Here is a 22,795-nt window from a genome sequence, read left to right as displayed (position 1 = left end):
AAGAACTTGCTGTTGTGATGAGTCCTATTCACAAACTGAACATGCAGCTATAACGATGTAGAGCTTTATGAAGAACAACCTTATCTGACCCTAAGTTCCAGAGAAGGATATGAACCATGAGCTGCTAGAAGCTGTCTTACCTTGTCATCAATGCCACTTTCACTGTCACACTGTGGGAGATGACAGATAAAACATATGGATAATCCCCTCAAACATTATGTCAAATCCATCCATATGGATTCAACTATAACAAATATTTAAACCAGACATTTCAACAAGACATACGTGTCAAACCTAAGCTTATTTGAAATCCTATCGGAAGCCAGAGAGGCAGTTTGACAGTTCCCTCCACTTATGAGTGGCTGCTAGCATTGTGAGTAGTATAAGTTATCATTAGCATGTGTAATCATTGATCTAGTAACAGTTATAACAGGGTGAGAGAGAGAAGAGAGAGAGAGAGAGGGGCGGACTGTGAGTGGTAGAGAGTGAGACTGAGAAAGAGAGAGAGAGAAAGAGAGAGAGAGAGAGAGAGAGCGGTAGAGAGAGTGAGACAGAGAGAGAGAGAGAGACAGCGGTAGAGAGAGTGAGACTGAGAAAGAGAGAGAGAGAGGGAGAGAGAGACAGCGGTAGAGAGAGTGAGACTGAGAAAGAGAGAGAGAGAGGGAGAGAGAGAGACAGTGGGAGAGAGAGTGAGACTGAGAAAGAGAGAGAGAGGGAGAGAGAAAGACAGCGGGAGAGAGAGTGAGACTGAGAAAGAGAGAGAGAGAGGGAGAGAGAGAGACAGCGGGAGAGAAGGACATTAAAGGAGAATTTTCTTTTTCGACAACGGCATATTATAAGACGTTTGACTCACGGAGATAAATTTGGTGTAATTCGGAGGCCTGTAGAAGAAATTTAAAATCCAGCGCGAGCCAAGTATATCCATGTAATGGCACTGAGAATGCAGCTTCTAAAAAAATTATTTTCTGCCACGAAACGGTTGTTTTCATCAATCTGTTTTTATGAATCGATAGTTGTGCTTCCCTAAAGCGAGGGCTTGTTGTGGTTTTCAAATATGTGGTCTTTAGCCTCTGTAATATGATCTTTAGAAACGTCTTTAGAAACAAATAAAGCTTCCCAATTGCTCCAGGACGACTGGCTATTCTCCGCCTATAGGCTACTCTCGCGGCTCACATTCTCTACGCTACGATCGGCTTCCATCATATTCTAAGTCATCTTCTATATCCTCAAAATTGGATAAATATTCAGGCATATTGCACACAATATTCCAGGCACCAACAAGCCGATCGTAGCGTAGAGAATGTGAGCCGTGAGTGTAGCCTACAGACGTAACGGAGAATAGCCAGTCTGCGCGCTGTGCGCATGCGTGCTGCAGCAAGTGGGGAAGCTTTATTTGTTTCTAAAGACATTTCTAAAGATCATATTACAGAGGCTAAAGACCACATATTCGAAAACCACAACAAGCCCTCGCTTTAGGGAAGCACAACTAGCGATTCATAAAAACAGATTGATGAAAACAACCGTTTCGCGGCAGAAAATACATTTTTTAGAAGCTGCATTCTCGCTGCCCCGTCTGCCGCCATTACATGGATATACTTGGCTCGCGGTGGATTTTAAATTTCTTCTACAGGCCTCCGAATAACACCAAAGTTATCTCAATGAGTCAAACGTCTTATAATACGCCGTAAATAAGGTCCAGGTTGTCGAAAAAGAACATTCTCCTTTAACACGCATTAAGTCTGTCACCCCATTTATACTAATTTAGTGACTGTCGTTTCTTTAACCGCTGTGTGACGTTAATCCTGCTGGAGCAGACTGGCCAGAGAGCCGTGAGCCACTATAATCAGTGAGTCAGTACAGACTGAACATACTGAACCTCTCTTATTAACCTCCCCAACCCTGTGGGGCGGTTGTAGCTCAGTTGGTAGAGCGGGTCGTTCAGTGATCGAAGGGTCAGTGGTTCCGACTGTCCACATGTCGAAGTGTCCTTGAGCAAGACACCTAACCCCAAATTGCTCCCAATAAGCAGGTTAGCACCTTGCATGGCAGCTACTGCCATTGGTGTGTGAATGTGTGTGTGTATGAGTGAATGAGAGGCCATTGTAAAGCGCTTTGAGTGCCGCTAAGGTGGAAAAGCGCTATATAAGTGCAGTCCATTTACCATTTCCTAACGCTTCCACCCTGGTCACTGTTGTCAGATAAAAACCACAATTCACTAAATAACGGTCAGTTGAGCTAAGCGGACTTTTGACACCTGCTCAATATGAATAAAAACCTGTAATATAATCAATCTACTTGTAAACACCTGAGCACAGGGACGGCACTTCTACCAGAGGGAAATGAGGTCACTCACCGAATATCCCCGTCCAGAGAATGAGCTCTGTGGAAAGAAGAGGACAGAAGTTAAGTGTTTTTATTCCCCTCAAATGTGGTAGGTATGGTATGTATAGGATATGTACTATACCATGAATCTTCCTCATTGAATTGAGAGCTGTGTAGAATATAGGCAGTGTTTAACTGTGCTACCTCGCTGTGGTGCCTAACCCTAACCCTAACCCTGCTGGGTGCTGCGCGATTTGTTGCCGGGAGGGGGGGGGCAGGCCATTCACCTCGGGCCAGGCCAGTTGGAGCGCCAGGCCACCCCGATGGCCAGTCCGCCCCTGTCCACAACTATGTATCAATCCAGAGCCTCACTGCAGTTAAAATAGTTCATTCCACCCAGCAGAGGGCGTTGCGGGATCAGAGATTCACAAGGAGAGCACAGCTGCACATCAGAGAGGACATCTGCTCCAAACCTAGAGGTCCTGTCCAGACTCCAGAGACTCCTAACCCTAACCCTAACCCTAACCCTAACCCTGACCCTAACCCTGACAGCACCAGGACCCTCCATCCTCTGAGGACCAGCTGGATCGCTCTGTTCACTCAAGTCAACATGATTATATGATATATATATATATATATATATATATATATATATATATATATATATTGTGTGTATATATAGTGATATATATATATTGCATTGAGTGCTAAATCCCAAATGCACATGCGGTCAGACAAACTTTTCCTGAGAGGTCGAGACCTATAATGAGAAATCCCTGCAGTAAATGAATGTTGTTCTCATCCAGATGTTGATTATGGGCTGCAGGAGATAGTTTCAGGATAGAACAGAGAGAGAAGTCATATTGACTTCATGTGTGTTGGCAGTGCACACAGGAGGACAGGATGATGATGGGGTACTGATCTGGGTTAGGTGCTCTCAACCCTCGTCCCAGAGCATCAGGGGGCGAGCACTTCACTACCTTGACAGAAAAATAGGGAAGCTGTCATTTGTGTTAATCCAAGACAGGAAGTTAGATTTCTATTTGTGTGTGTGTGTGTGTATGGCTATCTTTATATAACTTGCATAATGAACACATTATTTCAAAATGACTGTAAAGTGATTAAAAGTCTCATGACTTATGAGTCTTATCATTTAAAAGTCGTATGACTTGATGTGCCACGACCAGTGAATATGCTGTTACATTTACTAGGTTCTTATCCTCCTGGATGGGGAAGGGGGGGGGGGGGCAGTGTTGTTTATAATACTTCCTACAAAGCAGTGTAGGGTTGCTTTTATGACTCAGCCTTCATACAGACTGTTACCCAGGACACTCAATATATTCTCCTGTCTTATCATATCAAGATGCACTCGGCACAAAACAATGCCACACTTATCCTGATGAGTCAGTTAAACTCCTCTTGATTGATTTGTTCATGGAATCTGTGGTTTCTATGAGAAGGGCCTGAGCCTTACAATGGAGTTTAACTTACAGTAAGCATTACAATGGAGTTGTACTTATGAAACAAACAACACTTGGTATACTATGAGAAGCTATTTGTTAGCAATTTATAAAAAATAAATAAATGACAGGACCCGAGTGGGGGTCTTTATTCAGCCACACGTGACACAAACCTGCACACAGTGAGCAGCAACACGGCACACGGCAATTTTTCATGTGTCACCGGTGGAAATTGTTCCCTGCATTTCTCCCATCCCAGCTGTCCTCCTCCAGGGGCAGCCAGAAGCAGTGGGCAGCCATCGTTCATGGCGCCCGGGGACCAAGTCAAAGTGCTCAGTCCAGGTCCTGGTCAGGGACCGGACTGAAGAGCATCTGTTCTTCTGCATGTTTTTCGTATTGGGTTCTTTGGGAGGAAACCCTTGTGAACACAGAGAGAACATGCAAACTCTGCACAGAAAGACCCAGAGACCTTCTTGCTGTGAGGTGACAATACTAGATACTGCGCCAACGTGCCGTACATGAGCGATTGTGGGGTTCAGTGTCTTGCTCAAGGACACTTAGGCACACTGCCGGAAGCTGGGATCGAACTGGGGACCTTGTGATCCCCAGCCGGCCGCTATACCTCCCTACCTCTCACGCAATGTTAAATAGAACATCTAGTAACTTCCTATAAATTCAATTGCGTAGCTTCAAAAGCTTAATTTACTGCAATATTGTGTAATTTAACTAAAATATGGATCAATTCTGACACGTCGACAAAATTCATTTCAAAAATTTGGACACCAAAGGGGAAGGTGATGAAGACTGAAATGGAGCCAAGTCTGTGTATGTTGCTCTCTGTAAAACACACACACGCACGCACACACACACACACACGCACGCACACAGACACACACACACACACACACACATCCTGCTTTGAGCAGGAAGCTCCCCACAAAGCATCTCATCTCATCTCATCACAGCGCTTTATTGGCCCTCATTTCCTGTGCAGCTCCCTCCGAACTTCCTGTACCGCAGACAGCCTTGAGTAAGGCAATCACACACAGAGGATGGGAAGCTTTGAAACAACTGATAAAAAGAGCTCATTGACTCACTGGTGTTGAAAATTAACACCTGAGAGAGACGGTGTGTTAAAACTGCAACAGGGGAGTAAGTCAATGTTATGAACCATAAAAACTATTTAAAATGGAAGGTGGAGAAAGAGAGAGATCTCCAGAGAACCCAAAGTGTTGTTCCAGCAGTTCTCACAACCAGTTCTCCAACAACAGAACAACTTAAAAGTCACACCCACCCCCATTTCACTCCCCCTAGCGACAACACTCCCCGTCAGCGCTGATGTACCTGCTGGCTCTTCTTTGAGTGGGTTTTCAGCTTCCCCTGCTCCTTCTCCACCTCCTGTTCTGGTTCAACGTCAGCTCCATTGACAGGGAACAGGGCCCTCTCAGTCCTCTGTCTCTCCCACTTGTCCTTCCCGTCCTGGGACCTCAGGCTCTTCGTCCTCTTCCTTAAAGCCAGCTGAAGGAAAGCAAGAAAAGACAGAATTTAAGAACTAAAGCAGGCGAGAAGAGAGACCCTAGGAGACCGGGGGGAGAAGCTGTGTCAAAATGGCAAATGCTCCGGGACCTTTAAACATGTTCCACAAAATCAATACAAACACAAATCCTGAGGAGAAAGAGCGCTGAACAGAGCAGAAGCCTGCGGCGCTCAGGGGCAGAGCTGGGCGTGTATTCAGGTCATATCCTTTGAGGCAGCCCCTGAGACTGAGTATGGGCAGACAGCTGCTGCCTATTGTCAGGCTGTGGGGTCTGGAGTTAAACCCCGGTCTGGTCTGGCCTGGTCTGGGGTTAACCCCCGGTCTGGTCTGGTCTGGCCTGGTCTGGGGTTAGCCCTCGGTCTGGTCTGGTCTGGTCTGGTCTGGCCTGGTCTGGTCTGGGGTTAGCCCTCAGTCTGGTCTGGTCTGGTCTGGTCTGGTCCGGTCTGGTCTGGTCTGGTCTGGCCTGGTCTGGTCTGGTCTGGTCTGGGATTAGCCCTCGGTCTGGTCTGGTCTGGCCTGTTCTGGTCTGGGGGGGGGGGGTTAGGGTTAGGTGTTACACACGCCATCATGCACAGCGGAAGTCAAACATTGCATTAGCAAAACATTATCACAGGTGATCTTGACAGATGCCTCTGCAGCACAGTATACCCGGTCTCATGTGGCTTTGTGGTGATCTAGCCTCCTGTTTGCTATAAGCACAACTAATCACATGTCACTAACACGTGTGAATGTTCCCTGCTAAGCGTGATGATCCCTCCAGCTTCCACTTTCTCTGAAAACCAAACCATTTCAGGGATACCTGCAGCTAATCTCCACAACCATTGCCATAGTGATATTAATATTCATGGTGCAGCTGAAATACTGGCAGCGTGGGGTAAATTATGTCTCATTCTGTTTCTCCTCCCCAGACTCTCACCAAACTGCACTGACCAAAAGAATGGCTGCTAGCTTTGCTCTGATTTAGCACCCAATCTCCACATCTGTTGCTACAGAGAGTTGTGACAGACAGAGCCGTCTGGGGGCTCGTTTCAAGAGCAATTATAAGAAGAAAACAATTTATAAAATAAAAGACCCATATTCAATGACCATTGACCCATATTCTCAATAGTGTGATTTCTTTTAATTAAGGCATGCTTTGTTATTACTCATTTAGATCAAACTAATTATTTGAACTGTAATTCAGATCACACAAGATGTTTTTGATGTTTGAAATGTGTTTTTCTGTTATTTTTCTTGTTATTCATGCACTTTTGGCCTGGTAGGATTATTTAACCCCAAATAATTGCTTATAGAGATTATTTTTAATTATGTGTATTTGCTTTAGTTTGAGAATTGACTAGTTCATATTTTTGACACCGTTAGTCATGTTCTTAGTGAGAGGAAAGGGGTGACTATCGAATTATAGTCAGGGGCCCTAGCGAGGGCGGGGCCCATTTCTGTTGAAACGGGTGAAACATAACAAAGGCCGTCTATGGCTACAGTACACCAGTAGAAAACATGCATTAGGCCTTCAGCTAGGTTGAAAGAGCCTAAATCTCTTCTTGGGTTTGTCAGCATGGGTCCATCCAGCATGATTCAGGATAGTTTGAGTTTGTGTGGTGTTCTGTGAGTGTTGAGCCTTGCAAATGAGACCGTATATCTGATATTGACAGCCAGGTAAATCCCTTGGTTAATGGTCTGACAAAGGCTTACACAGGGGTAGCAGAGGCTACAAATCAAGTTCAACTGTCACACCTGTCATACCTCCGCTCGCTCTCCCTCTCAGCAGCCTTGAGCTCCCAGCCAGTCAGCCGGGCCAATCAGCTCTCACCAGGCAGACCTATCAGCTCTCAGCTCTCACCAGACAGACCTTTCAGCTCTCACCAGACAGACCTATCAGCTCTCACCAGACAGACCTATCAGCTCTCACCAGACAGACCTATCAGCTCTCACCAGACGGGGATGTTATGTGATGTTATTCAAATCCTATTTGCGTGGGTTGGAGTGCAGGGTTAGGCTTCGGGGTTAGGGAGGCCGCGCAATCGGCTAATAGCACAGTAAGTGCTGCCTTAGCCTGGGCTAGCTCTAATGAACCTAAACACCTGACCACTGTTCAGGAATTTACATCCAAACACCTTAAACCTTTGTCCTCTCACTTCTCTTGTAATTCATCACCTCCCCCCAAGTATTCATCAAGTCCCCTGCAACCTCTAGTTTCAATCTCCCTTTTTGTAATTGTAAACACCTCAACTCTCCCTTTTGTAATTATAAACACCTCCTCTGCCTCGCTCTTCCTCATCTCTTTGTTTAAGTCAGAAGGGCCACACCTTCGTCTTCCCCGTCCTGGCTCAGACCTTTTGTTTTCTTTGTTTGTCACATGTCTGTACTCTTGGCCACGCCTGCCATTTCATGACGTGCAATGAGTTAGCCAATCACATCCTCAAAGCGCCGTACCTGTGTTTTGCTTGAATATAAGACTGGGCATGACAAGCTTGGAATTCACTTCGCTGACTAACCACTCGTTGTTCAGGAAGTCCTTGCGCTCGTATGTTTTTCACAATAAACCAGACTTAACCTTTTGAGCGAATCTTGGTAAATTATTTTTGACTAGATCAGTTAAAATACGATCACAGTTGGCGACGCGGATGGTAATGGGAGAACTGCCTGCGTGTTGCTTCGGGATTCCAGTGGATGAACTGATCGGCAGACGTGTCGGTCCATTATAGTGGGCGTTGGAAAATCAATCTTCTCTCTTGCGCCAGAGCGCACGCCGAGATTATTTCCTCAGTTCTTCCACTGGATTCTTGAAGCTCACAGGTACGTTTAAACGAACCCTCTTATGGTTCTGAGTTGTATTTGCCTTGTTTTAGTTTCGGATTGTGATGGTCTGGCGTATTGTTGAAAGCAAAACTCCCCGGGGAAGGTGGTGGCGAAAGGCGTTGTTTTTAACAATGGCAGTTTAGGATTGGTGATATTGCATTGTTCTCTGACTTCGTCCTTGTTTAGGCTACCGGGGGTTCCCTTCAGAAGAGGTGTAATTTTGGGTTTGGGACTCGCTCCCTTACAGTTGATGTAGACTACAGTTTAGATTGTTTGTCGGCTCGGCTGTAGTTAAGAAGTGAGAGTGCACTTCTAGGATAACGTTTTGGGTTGCTTTAGCTCGATGTTCCAGAATTAGCACAGAAGGGAACCTATTGAAGTTCGCAGATAGTGCGATTTCCACAGGGTTGAAGTTCGCAGATAGTGCGATTCCCACAGGGTTGAAGTTCGCAGTGAGTGCGATTTCCAAATGGGTTGAAGTTCGCAGTGAGTGCGATTACCAGCTAATCTCCGGAGTGTCTGTTTTTGTCGTGTGTTGTCTTTGTTTGTCTAGCGCTATTTTCGCCGGCTCAGTGGCATTTTTGAGCTTCGGCTCTTGCTTTATATCGTAAGTATTTTGTATACTTTTCCAGTAGGCTAGCTGGTTGTCTGGGAGACGCAGGAAAACAACTGTCCCGGTGATCCGCCATTGAGCCAGAGAACAAAGAACTTCCTGACTGGGTGAGTACTAAGCGAATTTAATGTGTCTTTGTTTCTTTCGAAATTGTATTCTTTCCCGCCGTGAGTTAACTATAAGGTTTCCTTTCATTGCTGTTTTGGGGTTTTAGGCTGCGTCGTGTTTATTAGGGATTTTCGCAGTATAGCCTTTATTAAACTGAATTCCCCGCGCTGCCAAAGACAACATCCGGGTCATACATGCAACATTTTGGGAGCACCACTAGGTGTCCCTGTAACACCGGCTACTAACATATGGCTAGAGGATGTCACAGGATTCTACTGCTAAACTTGTCTAGCCTGATGAGATTGTTGCGCTGAAGCATTATTCTGCGAGCGTTTGTTGGCAGATTTCGTTATGCGCTAAAGCATTTTCGATTCCTTACATCCCCATCTGACATTTTAGTGTTAAATTCTAAGATTCGGGCTCAGCTAGAGGTGGTTGAGATGTCTAGGTTAAGGGAAAAGCCTGTTAATTCTATAGACTGGTCTGTTTTTAAGATTTGGGAGAGAGTAGCACGAGAGCGGGTTTTTAGGTCAGGAAGGAAAGATAAGGAGGTTCCGCAAACAGTCTCTCCGCCATTTCCCCAGCAGAATAACTCTGATTTAAAATTAGATTCCCCCCCCCCCTCGACTCGTTGCTCCGTGCTCACACCCAACCAGGCTGTTGTTCTTCCCCATTTTCATGCTCCCGCCATTAGCCACGCCCCTTCTCTCATTTCGCCCCTTTCTACGAGGTATAAGGAAGAATTGGCTAGAGCTATATCTGAGGCTAAGTTTAATTTGGAACAACTGCAAATGGCTAGAGATAGTCTGGAGGGACCGCAAATACACGCGCCTCTGATACGCTGCCCAAACCCTGTTCCTCGCCCTTCACAAATAAATTATGCAGCTGGTTATGCGGCCTGGACTCCAGAGATTACGGTTTATAGACCCTGGTGCTCTGATGAACTACGTGAAATAGCTAAAACCTTGCCCGATCCAACCAAAGACATTGACGAGTTTGAAAATCTTTTTAACAGTTTAGTTCGTATGTATGAGCCTCACGCAGAGGAAATCGCCATGATCATGAGACAATGCCTTGGGCTAAAATGGGTGGATGTGAAACATCCGTTTGACATTACATTGCCTTTTAATCATGCCGATTTTTCTGACCAAAACACTGCGCTGTTGAACAGAATCAAAACTCGATTCCCTAAAAAGATGGATTGGGACCGTATCACATATTGCAAACAAAATTCCGATCAACAGTTCGAGAAATTTTGGGAACGACTAGAATCAGTTTTCGCCGCACACAGTGGCATGGACAAAGCGAACGCCGATTATAAAAAGATTTTGAAACAACAATTGATGAATAACTCTCTCTCCTCTTTGTCCGACCAAGTTAGGTTGATGTGCCACACCTGGGAATCGACTTCTCTCGAAGAAGTTGTTGATCATTTCCGCTATGCGGAGCGTCTTCGTGATCACATTGAAAAGAGGGAGTTGAAAGAAATGAAGCTAGGTGCAGCCAGATTACAAGATGCTCAGTTACAACAGCTGGACAATCAAACTGATGGTGCGAGGTGGAACCAATAACGACCACAGTGGCGACAGAGAAACAATAGGAAGCGTTCTGGTAGGGTTAGGCGAGGAAAAAGGTATAATCGAAGTGAAGATAGAGATGATTCATGCTTCCATTGTGGTCAGTATGGCCACTGGATTGAACGGTGTCACAGTTACCGCAAGCTGAATGAAAAGGAAGAGCCTCAAATTTGGGGTCGAGCGCCACCTGCTGGAGTTCCCTTGAACAACCCATAAGGGAGATTTTAACTAGCCAAGATAGAGAGATATTTTTTAAGGTAAATAAACAGAAGAAGACAGATGTAGCTGAGGACGTAAGGATGTTCTGTTTCTGTGAAGTTCTGTGTTGATGTTTTCAGATTTTCCTGGAGTGCATTGTGTGGGCTACCAAGGAGTGGTTGCCCCTCGCCAGCATGAAGCTATGAACTGTGTGGAGTCACGAATGACTTGAGGGTCATTCTTGGTCCAGCATGGAAAGAGGATATGAGACAGCGCTGAGGGCTGTTCTCTTTCGATGGGGCTATCTCTCTGGCCCCCGATTTGCTTTGCTGCTGTGTGATTATTTGGTTATTGTATATGTTTAATGTTTTTGTTAAATATCTCATGTTTATAGTTTGAGGCACATTCATCAGGCCTGAGTGTTTTTTCTGAGTGTTTTTTTACAGACAACTGTCGTTCCGGGAGTGATGGGTGAATGCCGAACCAGGAGACGGGCACAGGACCGGAGGTGGAGATGGAGGTTACTGGCCTGTTTCCCTACAGATGGGCGATCTGGGGTTCGGGAGATGCAAGGCCAACGCCATGTCACCGACTCACTGTGAGCGACAGATAAGTATGAAACAGGGAAGAGACCATTTTGTCCGAAGCGGGGCCCAATACTCTGTCCTCAAATGCAGAAGAGGGAGGTTTTAGATATACAAATTTTAGCTATACAAATGAAGCTTTGATGGATTTTTTTTGATTAGTTAATTGTAAATGAAGCCAGTTCATTTTAGTGTCATTTTTCTTTGCCCCATCTCTATTTTTTATCCTGACTTCAGGAAATTTTGGTTTCACCCTTAGGGGGTGTTGTTTTGTTGAGACGAGAATGTGGTTATTTTATTTTATTTTCATAAAATCGCGAGAGAAATTCTAGAGCCAAATCCAATTGCCTTGATCATGACTGGGGACTGGGCGTGTTAAAGTCATTCTAACACTGCCCCTGATGTCACTGTAGGCTACTGCAGACTGGCTCTAAATGACACTTGAACAGACACCCTGTTTAAGTTTTCCTGACTGAATAACAACATTTTTTCCCCAAAGCAGGAGCTTGCGCTTAACCATGTTTCTGAGTATCTCCAACAGACTGCTGATAACCGTTCCTGACCAAGGAGGGGAACAGGGAGACCAGAGGACTCTCCTTTTGCTCTTCTGTTTTGTCTCTGTTGTCTCTCTCATCTGTGGATCCACAGATGGAGCACTTCATCAGCCTGTACTGGGGGAGCGGGAGCGACGAGGTAGCCCTCCAGCAGCACGACCCGGGCCGACCCTACGTGGAGCAGTACAGGGATGGACCGGGTTCAATTCAAGAGCCTGTACGTGCTGCTGGCGCCCTGGCTGTGTGGCGTCCACACGGACACCGTGTCCCACCGCACCTTCACCCTGCTGAACCAGGACAGGGACTCCCTCCTCACCCTCCGAGAGCTCGCTGCAAAAGCTGCGGCTGTCTCTGCTTCCTCCCCTGTGCTTTCTATGCTCTCTGTACCATCCACAGACCCTGACAAGATTCCTCCACTGTCCCTGGCAGACATTTCTGACCTACAAGCATCTGCTCCACCTGCGGAGAAAAAGAAATGGAGGAATAAGTGCACATTCCACCACCAAACTAACCTGTATCTAGGGCCTAATGACAAACCTGTACTACCTCGTTCATGTTTTCATTATGCTTTCAAACTAGCCCACGGGCCAGATCATGTTTCAAAAACAGGGGTGGCGGAGGATGTTAACAGGTATTGGTATGCACCAAGTTTCATGGTTTTTGCAGAACAAAACTGTGCTAAATGCATCATATGCATGCAAAACAATATTGGAAAAGGGATAAAAATGGAACTGTCAACATATCCCCGGCCAAGTGGGCCATGGGAACATGTTATGATGGATTTTATTGAACTCTCTCCATGCCAGGGGTACAAATATTGCCTAGTGTTAACTGATGTTTTCTCCAAATGGACTGAGGTATTTCCTTGCAGGCATGCCTCAGCGTTGTCAGTGGCAAAGAGTCTCCTGAGAGAGATCATTCCAAGATGGGGCCTGCCAACCAAACTCTCTTCAGATCGAGGGAGCCATTTTGTAAATAGTGTCATTCAGGAAATCTGCAATAGCCTACAGATTGACCTTAGAACGCATTGTAGCTATCATCCAGCAAGTGCTGGAATAGTGGAGAGAGCTAATCAAACTCTGAAAGTAAAGCTCACCAAGCTGATGGCAGAGACAGGTCTGTCATGGATGAAAGTTCTACCTCTGGCACTCATGTACATGAGAGGGAGACCGCACCAGACCACAGGGCTGGCTCCATATGAAGTCCTTACTGGTCGACCTATGAAAATGACTAACACACCGTTTTCCCCAAAATAAGATTAGTCTCATGTCATGTGAAGATGATATGATACAATATTGTCTTGCACTGAATAACATTCTAAAAGATGTCTTCAACAGAGTGAGGACCGCCATTCCTGAGGCTAAGGAGGGGTTCCTGCATCACATCTCTCCTGGGGATTGGGTCCTGGTCCACGACCACAGACGAAGGAGCTGGAACTCGCCGAGGTGGCTCGGGCCGTACCAGGTTCTACTCACCACGCAGACAGCGATCTGAGAGGACTTTGTGGATCCATGCAAGCCATTGCCGACGGGTCCAAGCAGCAGAGGACGGTCCACCAGGGGATCGCCAACACCAGGAGATCAAGGATGCAGCTGAACCAGAGGGCTCAGAGGCCAAAGCTATGAGCTGCCACAACTGTCCTCTCCTCTGACGAGGAATCGGAGGAAAAATGACCTTGCTGGTCACCTCCTTCTCATGATCGTTATGATGGCAACATGGAGAAACTCCACAGCCATGACCTCACAAGATGCACCACACACGCACACACACCTACACACACTGCAACTAACATTGAACATAACTGATTCACACAACGCGACATTGAAGTTGCGATCTAGAAGAGAAGACGCCTTGCATTCCCCAATGACATTCTATTGCCCAAAAGAGAAGTGTCACCTAAATGACTGTTGGATATACACTGTGAACAAGAGTGACCTTGACAGTCACCGCCACACTCTCCTCTCCTCTGATGAGAAATCGGAGACTGACCTTGCCGGTCACCTCCTTCTTGTGGTTGTGGTATGACAACATGGACAATCTCAACAGCAATGACTGCACCTCTAATCGCACACACTGGAACCTACATTAAACATTCAGAGACGCACACATGGAAGATATGTTCCATAGGACATCACATGCGATTATTCACAACAAGAGTAAATGAACTTTGAAATAATCTGAAAAATATCATATTTGTTTACAAGAGTTACAATGGTTGAAACATGAGTTGATAAATAAGTTTGGGTTTTTCCTCTAAATTGACCAAGAGGTTTTTTGCCCTTCTTACACTGGTAACCATTAATTTTTTTTGCCTTGTTAAATCAAGTTTTTTGGTGAATGGTTGTCCACTCTTAGACTATAAATAGTATATAATCATGTCATCTTTTTTTATCTTGTTTCCTGTCAAATTTCTGAAACAAGGGGTTTTGGTGCGTGATTTTGCACGTGGAAAGAAAATAATAAAAAAAAAAAAAATGTTTTGCTCCACCTAGTGGAGAGATTATTTCCTTTCCACATCTATAGCATAGCTGACTGTTTACACTGTGTTTGGATTTTATATTTTATTTTTGTGTACCTGTTCAGGCACAAATGGGGGATTGTTCAGGAATTTACATCCAAACACCTTAAACCTTTGTCCTCTCACTTCTCTTGTAATTCATCACCTCCCCCCAAGTATTCATCAAGTCCCCTGCAACCTCTAGTTTCAATCTCCCTTTTTGTAATTGTAAACACCTCAACTCTCCCTTTTGTAATTATAAACACCTCCTCTGCCTCGCTCTTCCTCATCTCTTTGTTTAAGTCAGAAGGGCCACACCTTCGTCTTCCCCGTCCTGGCTCAGACCTTTTGTTTTCTTTGTTTGTCACATGTCTGTACTCTTGGCCACGCCTGCCATTTCATGACGTGCAATGAGTTAGCCAATCACATCCTCAAAGCGCCGTACCTGTGTTTTGCTTGAATATAAGACTGGGCATGACAAGCTTGGAATTCACTTCGCTGACTAACCACTCGTTGTTCAGGAAGTCCTTGCGCTCGTATGTTTTTCACAATAAACCAGACTTAACCTTTTGAGCGAATCTTGGTAAATTCTTTTTGACTAGATCAGTTAAAATACGATCACACCACACACCGCTACAAACAAGCATTAACACCTGACCACACACTGCTACAGACAAGCATTAACACCTGACCACACATTGCTACAGACAAGCATTAACACCTGACCACACACTGCTACAGACAAGCATTAACCCCTGACCACACACTGCTACAGACATTGGCGATTTTATAGGGGGGGCAGGGGGGGCAAGTGCCCCCCCTGATTGGAAAGCCCAACTCTGCTCAGATTCTTAAAAACATTTTTTTATTTTTTTTATTTTTTTTTTACTAATTAACACAATTATTAAATACATAATTGTGGTTTGTACCAGTTTGTGTTAGATCATCATTAATTTTAAAAGTGTATTTATTACTTAAACTAGGCTACCTTTAAAAATATATATATTCATAATCCACTAATGGCACAACTCGTCCATCGAAAAAAATGAGATCTGACTGTACTGCTCAGTGCTCAACAAGCTACAACTAGCCAACCTGCTCATAATGGCAAAAAGAGCTATAAAAACAATTTACCACTTCTTCATAAAATAAAATAAAATCTGGCAATGCTAATGAAGAAGCTACCACTCGAAATGACAGCGCAGCAGGTGCAATCGCATGCAGAAGTGCTCCAGAGGCTATCGAAGCTAGCACTAGCACTAGCACTAGCACTAGCACTAGCACTAGCACTAGCACTAGCACTAGCAACATCACCATCGGCGAGGAAGCTAGCACCAGCAGGCAGTTGCAGTTTGATGTTGTGATGTTGGGTATGGCCTAGTGCTCGGTCATAAAGTCATATTGACATGCTCGTGGTGTCTAGATGAAGTTTGATGCGTTGTGCATATTGAATTGTCATACGGATTTCTTATTAGCATACTGTTCACAACTGGTATTCTTTGTAAATAGACGGGATGGGACGGCAGAACTGTTTGTTTTTTTTCTCACGTCAAAATGTTGCCCCCCCTACTCTCAGAGCGTAAAATCGCCTATGGCTACAGACAAGCATTAACACCTGACCACACACTGCTACAGACAAGCATTAACACCTGACCACACACTGCTACAGACAAGCATTAACCCCGTGAGGAGACACTGCTCTCTTACAGTGTTACAAGCCTAAGGTAATTTAATCAGACGAGAGGTAACTTCATCAGACGAGAGGTGTCCATCCATTAATGGACATTACCAAAGTAATGATTTGAGTTGCGGCTACTTTACGGATTTAAAGACACCTGAAATGAAGAGTGATATCTAATTTATACACTGGTCATGCACCCTGCTAATCTGATAGAACATGACAACTCCATTAGGTTCATGTTGGAATCCTAATCTGTGTGTAAAGCTTCAGGTCCATAGATAACAGATAACACTACGTAGCTGTTAAACAGCTATATGCCTGGGGGGGGCAAGGCTGTAGCTCTACACAGGCATCATCCACTTTCTACACATGGCGGTCACTGTCAGGCAGTTCAGGACAGTCAGAATCAGTACTGTGTGTGAAACATCTGAATCGGCCCCTTATCACTGCCATCCTGGATTCCACCGATGACTTCTGGTGGCTGGAGATGTGGACAAGGACTGGTTAAGCATGATAGGCTCCATTTCTCGCATACCTGTGACATCAATCTAATCTATACCCCCCCCTTCTCTGTGTGAGCTTACAAAGCTGTATGTTCAACCCTGAACCCAACAATTCCCAGAGCATGGCGTGGGTTTGAGGTACAGTTGGGTCATCAGTCCGCATCAGTCTTCTGTCTGACCACATGCTTATCAGCTAACCCCAACCCTATAAGCTAGGGTTAGGATCCTAACCCCAACCCTATAAGCTAGGGTTAGGATCCTAACCCTAACCCTAAAAGCTAGAGTTAGGATCCTAACCCTAAAAGCTTATGCTTGTCAACTCAGTACAGCATCTGCCTGCAGCACATTGCACTGTGGGAATGTCACACTGAAGCAGCTCCCAGATAAATCAGACGAGGAGAGAAGCTGTCGATAACGATCAACCTCCTGACAAAAGCTGAATCACAGCCATGTGACACTGGCAAGAGTTTCACGTTGCCCAACATTACGGATGGACCATATTCAATCTTATTTACCTCATCTCACTTTAGGGGCCATATGGCTACAGCTTGATTACAGCGTAATGTTCCGCAACACAGACAGACAATAGCAAAGGAGTGTAACAACACAGCGCGGACAGGCTATCCTTGACAACGGCTGGTAAGGCAGCTTGATTAATGCTTCTACATCGCCCTCCTGTCAGCTACAAAGACAATCAGATTATCGACTATCAGTATCTAATGAGGTCTTTCCCTTATGGAGTCAGTTAACTGTGGCATCCTGGCATTACATCTGGGGTCATTTATTGTATGCCTTTGGAATAGACCAGATACGCATGGATAGCAAAATAAAAGTTTTGGTTACCCTCATCCCATCTACTAAGAAAGGGAGAGAGGGAGAGAGAGAGACTACAGAGAGAAAGGAAGAGAGACAGAAAGAGAGAGAAAAAGAGAGAGAGGGGGGTTTGCTCCACCGACTAAATTGGAACTCTAAAATTGGAGCTGCACCATATACGGCAGATAGGCTAAATGGTATCCAAGAAAATGGGGCCAACAGTCATTATTAAGCCACTGGATTGAGGTCACACACAGTCCTCACTCACACCACATTCACTTCTACGTACAACCGGCTGTCAACAGTAAAAGACATTGTGGTATTCTGTGTCAGGTGGATGCCGTTTGGGGCGACTGATAGTTTATTTACAGCAGTAGTAGACAAGCTTCGGAACAAAGAGTAAGAAATCACACGGGGGTTTATGACAGGGGAGAGTCCAGAGACGTCTGCTTCCTGTCTCACTGCCTGCTGGGCTGTGGGCCCAGGGTCTGTGGACACACACAGACAGACAGGCAGACAGACACATACACACACAAAACACACACACACACACACACACTACTGTGCAAGTTTTACAGTTTGAGGAAGTGCAGTCAGCAGGGTGAAATGTAACACAATTAGGATTATCTGAGGCTAGTCAGCAGGGTGAAATGTAACACTATCAGGATTACCTGAGGCTATCATGCCGCCATTAATGGACCATTATCCTTTGACAGAAGAAGCGCTGTTGTTGCAGACCCTAACCCTAACCCATAACCCTAACCCATAGGACAAGAGGAGACACACACAACTAGGGACTTTTGATCACAGAGGTAAATCCCTGATTGCCAGGAGGATCAACACTAGAGTTGGGTTCAGGCTCACTGAACAGGCCACTGCTATTTAGTGTAGTCTACTGTAAATGGAAGAACATATCCTGCTCTATTATCTATGTTACCTTAGAATAGTATTTAAAGGATCAGAGATGATAGAGCAGTGGGCAAATTATGCTCCGAAACAGAACAAGTAGCTTCTCACACACGAGTGGCGTTTAGTCAGCTATGTGACATCGCATCTGGGAGTGTGTGACATGCCTGTCAGGCTGGAGAGTCACACATCAAACATGCGTTTATTCATGCAGTCAAGGTGTTGAAGCTCCTGCTGAGAGGGGGAGAGGGATCTCAACCCTGCGCTGGGATAGTGAATACCAGTTAACAGTGACAGCTTGCTTCACAAGGGACTTATCCTAGATTTAGCATTAGACATGTTAGCCAGTGAAATCCTGGAGCTCAGTCATCATGAAAGGAGGGGGCCGAGAGGCTCTCTCCGGGAGAGTGAGCAGCAAGGAAAGTTCCTGGATAACATCCAAGCATCTCACAGGTTTATACATAATGCTACAGCCATCAGAGGCTCATGTCCCCGCCATGATGACAAAGCCTGACGCACGTAAGCTGGGTAATAAAGTTATTAAGTCAACTTAGAACCTTAATGCTTTGGGCCTGATTGTTGCTCTTGTGCTTGTGTCAGGCATGCCTCAGAAAACGGCATGATAATCTAGTATTTGCTTTGTAATTTTTTACAATAACAGTAGAGTGGTATTAGCTGGAATCAGTGGCTGGGTTTACTGTAATTAATGTGCCTCCTTACAGTAGACAGCATTGTGAAGTCACACAGCTCAGAAATTCCTTCATGACTTCCACCTCTATGAAGCGAGGCACTGATCTGAACAATCTAACTATCCACACCTCCACCAACACCACCACCACTACCACCATCACCCCCACCACCAACCCCACCACTACCACCACCACCACCACCAACACCTCCACCAACACCATCACCACCACTACCACCACCATCCCCACCACCAGCCCCACCAACACCTCCACCACCACCACCCCCAAACCACTGGTGGGCTGTCATGTTGACCTACAATGAACTTCCCTAGTTTCTCTTTCCACATAGGTCTGCCTTTTAAAGCCTCATCTCAGAAAGAGCATCCACTTGCTGTGGTATTGATGTCTGGATCCGGGCCTCTTACCTCCCACTATCGCACTATGACTCACTTGTCTCAATACAGCATGTTATCTTTCACTCAAGGGTCACTAACCCATTCACATCTCTATAATTAGTCACCATCTGTTGAGAGGAATTGAGAGAAAAACAACAGTTCTTGGCATTTCAAGTCAGCTTTGTTTGAATCGCAAAACTTCATACTGTATGGCTTTCAAGATTCTTTCACAACCCTTTTCAGAACATACTGGAGCCCATAGGACAGGTGATAGAGGAGGAGGCACAGTGGGTCACAGCCTCATTTCACTTGGGGGCATTTCAGACCGAGTGCAAAAGCAGCTCCTTTAAAAATGTAACCCTCTTTCAAAAGAGCACCAACCCTCTGTCTTTATAAGATCTTGAAGCACAGATGCATGAGGGTCAGTCTGCCTTTCATCCCACAAATTCAATAAGTGTATGAATTAGAAAGAACCAGATTATCATAAAAATTTAACAATCTGATAATAAGCTAATTCCCCTTAGTGAATGCATGCCTTCAAATCAAATCAAACTTTATTTGTATAGCACATTTTATACACAGAGGCAACACCATGCGCTTTACAGAGAGCAAAGGGGGATGGACATAGATCCTACAACTCATTTTCCAGAGGGAAGCAAATAAACAGTTCCCCCAGGGGCCGAATTAGGTGAGCTGTAAAAATTCTTCCCTAACCTCTCTCAACGAGACGATCTAGCAAGCTCCTGGAAAATGTTTACATCTATTGGCTAATACTATTAGCAGTAAACATGGGCTTTATACTTCATGAAAGAGACATGGCCATCAGTAGAATAGATAAATAGTTGTTGTGGTCTTGTGGTAAGAGTGTCTGCCCTGAGACTGGGAGGTCGTGAGTTCGTTCCCCGGCCGAGTCATACCAAAGACTATAAAAATGGTATCCAATGCCACCCTGCTTGGCACTCAGCATCATGGGTTGGATTGGGGGTAAGTCCCTGTTACATACTAGCGTCATGTCCGTGGACTAGCGTCATGTCCAGGGGGTGTACTTGTCCAGGGGGTGTATTAGCGTCATGTCCAGGGGGTGTATAAGCGTCATGTCCAGGGGGTGTACTTGCCCAGAGGGTGTATTAGCGTCATGTCCAGGGGGTGTACTTGTCCAGGGGGTGGACTAGCGTCATGTCCAGGGGGTGTACTTGTCCAGGGGGTGTATTAGCGTCATGTCCAGGGGGTGCACTAGCGTCATGTCCAGGGGGTGCATTAGCGTCATGTCCAGGGGGTGGACTAGCGTCATGTCCAGGGGGTGTACTTGTCCAGGGGGTGTATTAGCGTCATGTCCAGGGGGTGCACTAGCGTCATGTCCAGGGGGTGCATTAGCGTCATGTCCATGGGGTGGACTAGCGTCATGTCCAGGGGGTGTATTAGCGTCATGTCCAGGGGTTGCACTAGCGTCATGTCCAGGGGGTGCATTAGCGTCATGTCCAGGGGGTGGACTAGCGTCATGTCCAGGGGGTGCACTTGTACAGCAAGCTGCCACATGCTAAGGCTTCGGGAGATGGGCTCCCCTATCAAAGCTACTTACTTTACTTACTTTACATGGTAAGCAATTATGTGTTAGCTATGCCTGTAGTCCATATAGGATATTTAAGTGCATCACAGCACAAAAGTGTGGCATGTTGTGAGGATGTTATGGCAGCCTATCCATGTAACTGCCTACAGTGCGTCAACATTGACCACATCAAATTACGGAAGACTGTGAGCCTACTCACCTCTAAATTATCCAGACTAAGAAAACTGAAAATTGCAAATCCATCAATGACGTCCTCGTCCTCCTGACACACGGACCCACGTCGCTTCTTACGAGGGGGGCGTGGGGGTCGGTCATGATGCGAGTTTGTATATTTTCCATAATTCCGCAGGGCCTTATTCCTTAACGGGCTTTGCCCACGCTCGGATCCAGATGAGACACTTCGATTTTGGACGTTATTATGAATCGCATCTCTCCTCCGCACGCGGTCTCTCTGCGATCTTGACCTCCGACTGCGCTTTATTTTCCCATCCATGTTCTGTCTCTGAACTGATGGGGATTCGACAATTCAACACAACACGCAACGTAAGATCGGGCGGCGTTGAGGGGAAGAAATTTGTGTTAATCTATTTGTTTCCTTCCCAAATATCATAGGTTACTTTCGCAAGATATGAAAACTAACATTCCTAAGCAATTACAATAACAAGACAACGCTACGTTGTTGCAGTACATTCTGATGCAGCTTATTTGCAACTTTGTTGCAATGTTGTCGGCTGCTACTGTCAGACAAAGATATACTCCGTATCACGTCGGGCAGTGTTAGGACTCATCGTTAAATGGCCAATTCGTGTAGCCTAATACAATTATATTGCATTCATGGAATAGCACGAATGAGAGAAAACACCGAACACATTTAAAAATGTCCGGAAAGCTCTCACGCTTTGAAGTAGTCAAATAGATAAATAGCCTAGTTGTGACAGCAGGCTATACTATTTTAGGCTAAGAAATCCACGACGCATACGAATGCCTTAGGATACTTTGTGAATATACTTATTTGCTAAACCATCCATGAGCAAACCCCATCCAGAGATCGAATCGTATTTTCCTCGAGTCGCTGTTTAGTCCAGTGTCGAATTCTTTACTCCGTATTACGCGGCTCGACATCATGTGCCACGCTTGATCTAGAGAGAACGTTTAGCTAAATGGTGCTACGTTACATTTAAAGCCCACTTCCCACTTTGTCCTACATTGTAAGCTACATAATTTCGTTGGTACAGTAGATCCTAACTGCTTGGACAACTGACGTATTTCCGCCAACTCTGCACGGAAGTGTGTGATTTCATCGGCTTGACAGAAACAAGGGGCTGGATGGGCTATAGCTGGCCCTGTATGGAACCACAGACACCACAACTGTATTTTGTATTTGCACTGTTTTTGTTCTGCATTTGCACTGTCAGGTCTTTGCACTGTCCTGTCCTGCACCATGTCCTATGTCGTCTGCAACAGCCTTAACCCTAGTCAAAATCCTATGTGTGAAACATATATGTTTAATAAACAGATCTTGAATCTTGAGAAATATTGATTTTCAATTAATAAACAGGTCTAGTGGTTATGAGTATCTATACTTTATGTCACCTGCCTTTTCGACTAGGTCGACCTTCTCTTCATGGGTTAGGGTTAGGGTGAGGATGCCTATTACCCCACCATGTTTCCTCCGCCATAAATGGTTTGACATGTTGACAGTGAAAACAGTTTTCTACAAGCTCTCAAGACTGTTTTTAGACTCCCTAATTAAGTGCTCCATTTAGGTCCAAAGCTGTTGGATATAACCAACAAATTGATCAATGAAGGTTTACTCCCCCCCGGGTACAAATGTTCGATTGAATAAGACAAAAAAAACATTGAAGCGTCAGCATTTACCTATCTGGTTATGAGGAAGACGGGGGTAGTACATCTTGGAACACTAATATGGCTCTTAATTCATTAATTAATCTACAGATTTTATTTAGGAGAAAGACAGCTCAGAAGGGCCAG

At 45.3% G+C, this 22,795-nt stretch overlaps 1 protein-coding gene across 1 annotated transcript in view; it reads right to left on the bottom strand.

Moving 5' to 3' along the window:
• Nucleotides 1-21,296, bottom strand: part of LOC311312531 (autism susceptibility gene 2 protein-like) — a gene marked incomplete at its 5' end in the record, with an annotated part of 51,902 nt that extends 30,606 nt beyond the window's left edge. The window contains 4 exons of the mRNA XM_084442492.1: nt 141-170; nt 2,354-2,380; nt 5,127-5,300; nt 21,003-21,296. Of these exons, the coding sequence (XP_084298618.1) occupies nt 141-170; nt 2,354-2,380; nt 5,127-5,300; nt 21,003-21,296 (525 nt within the window). The remainder of the gene's footprint in view (nt 1-140; nt 171-2,353; nt 2,381-5,126; nt 5,301-21,002) is intronic.
• Between the last annotated feature and the right edge of the window lie 1,499 nt (nt 21,297-22,795).

Source organism: Borostomias antarcticus (genome assembly GCF_949987555.1).
Source record: "Borostomias antarcticus genome assembly, chromosome: 8".
Taxonomy (NCBI): domain Eukaryota; kingdom Metazoa; phylum Chordata; class Actinopteri; order Stomiiformes; family Stomiidae; genus Borostomias; species Borostomias antarcticus.
The sequence above is the reverse complement of the archived record's forward strand: the minus strand, read 5'-3'. Positions and strand labels throughout refer to the sequence as shown.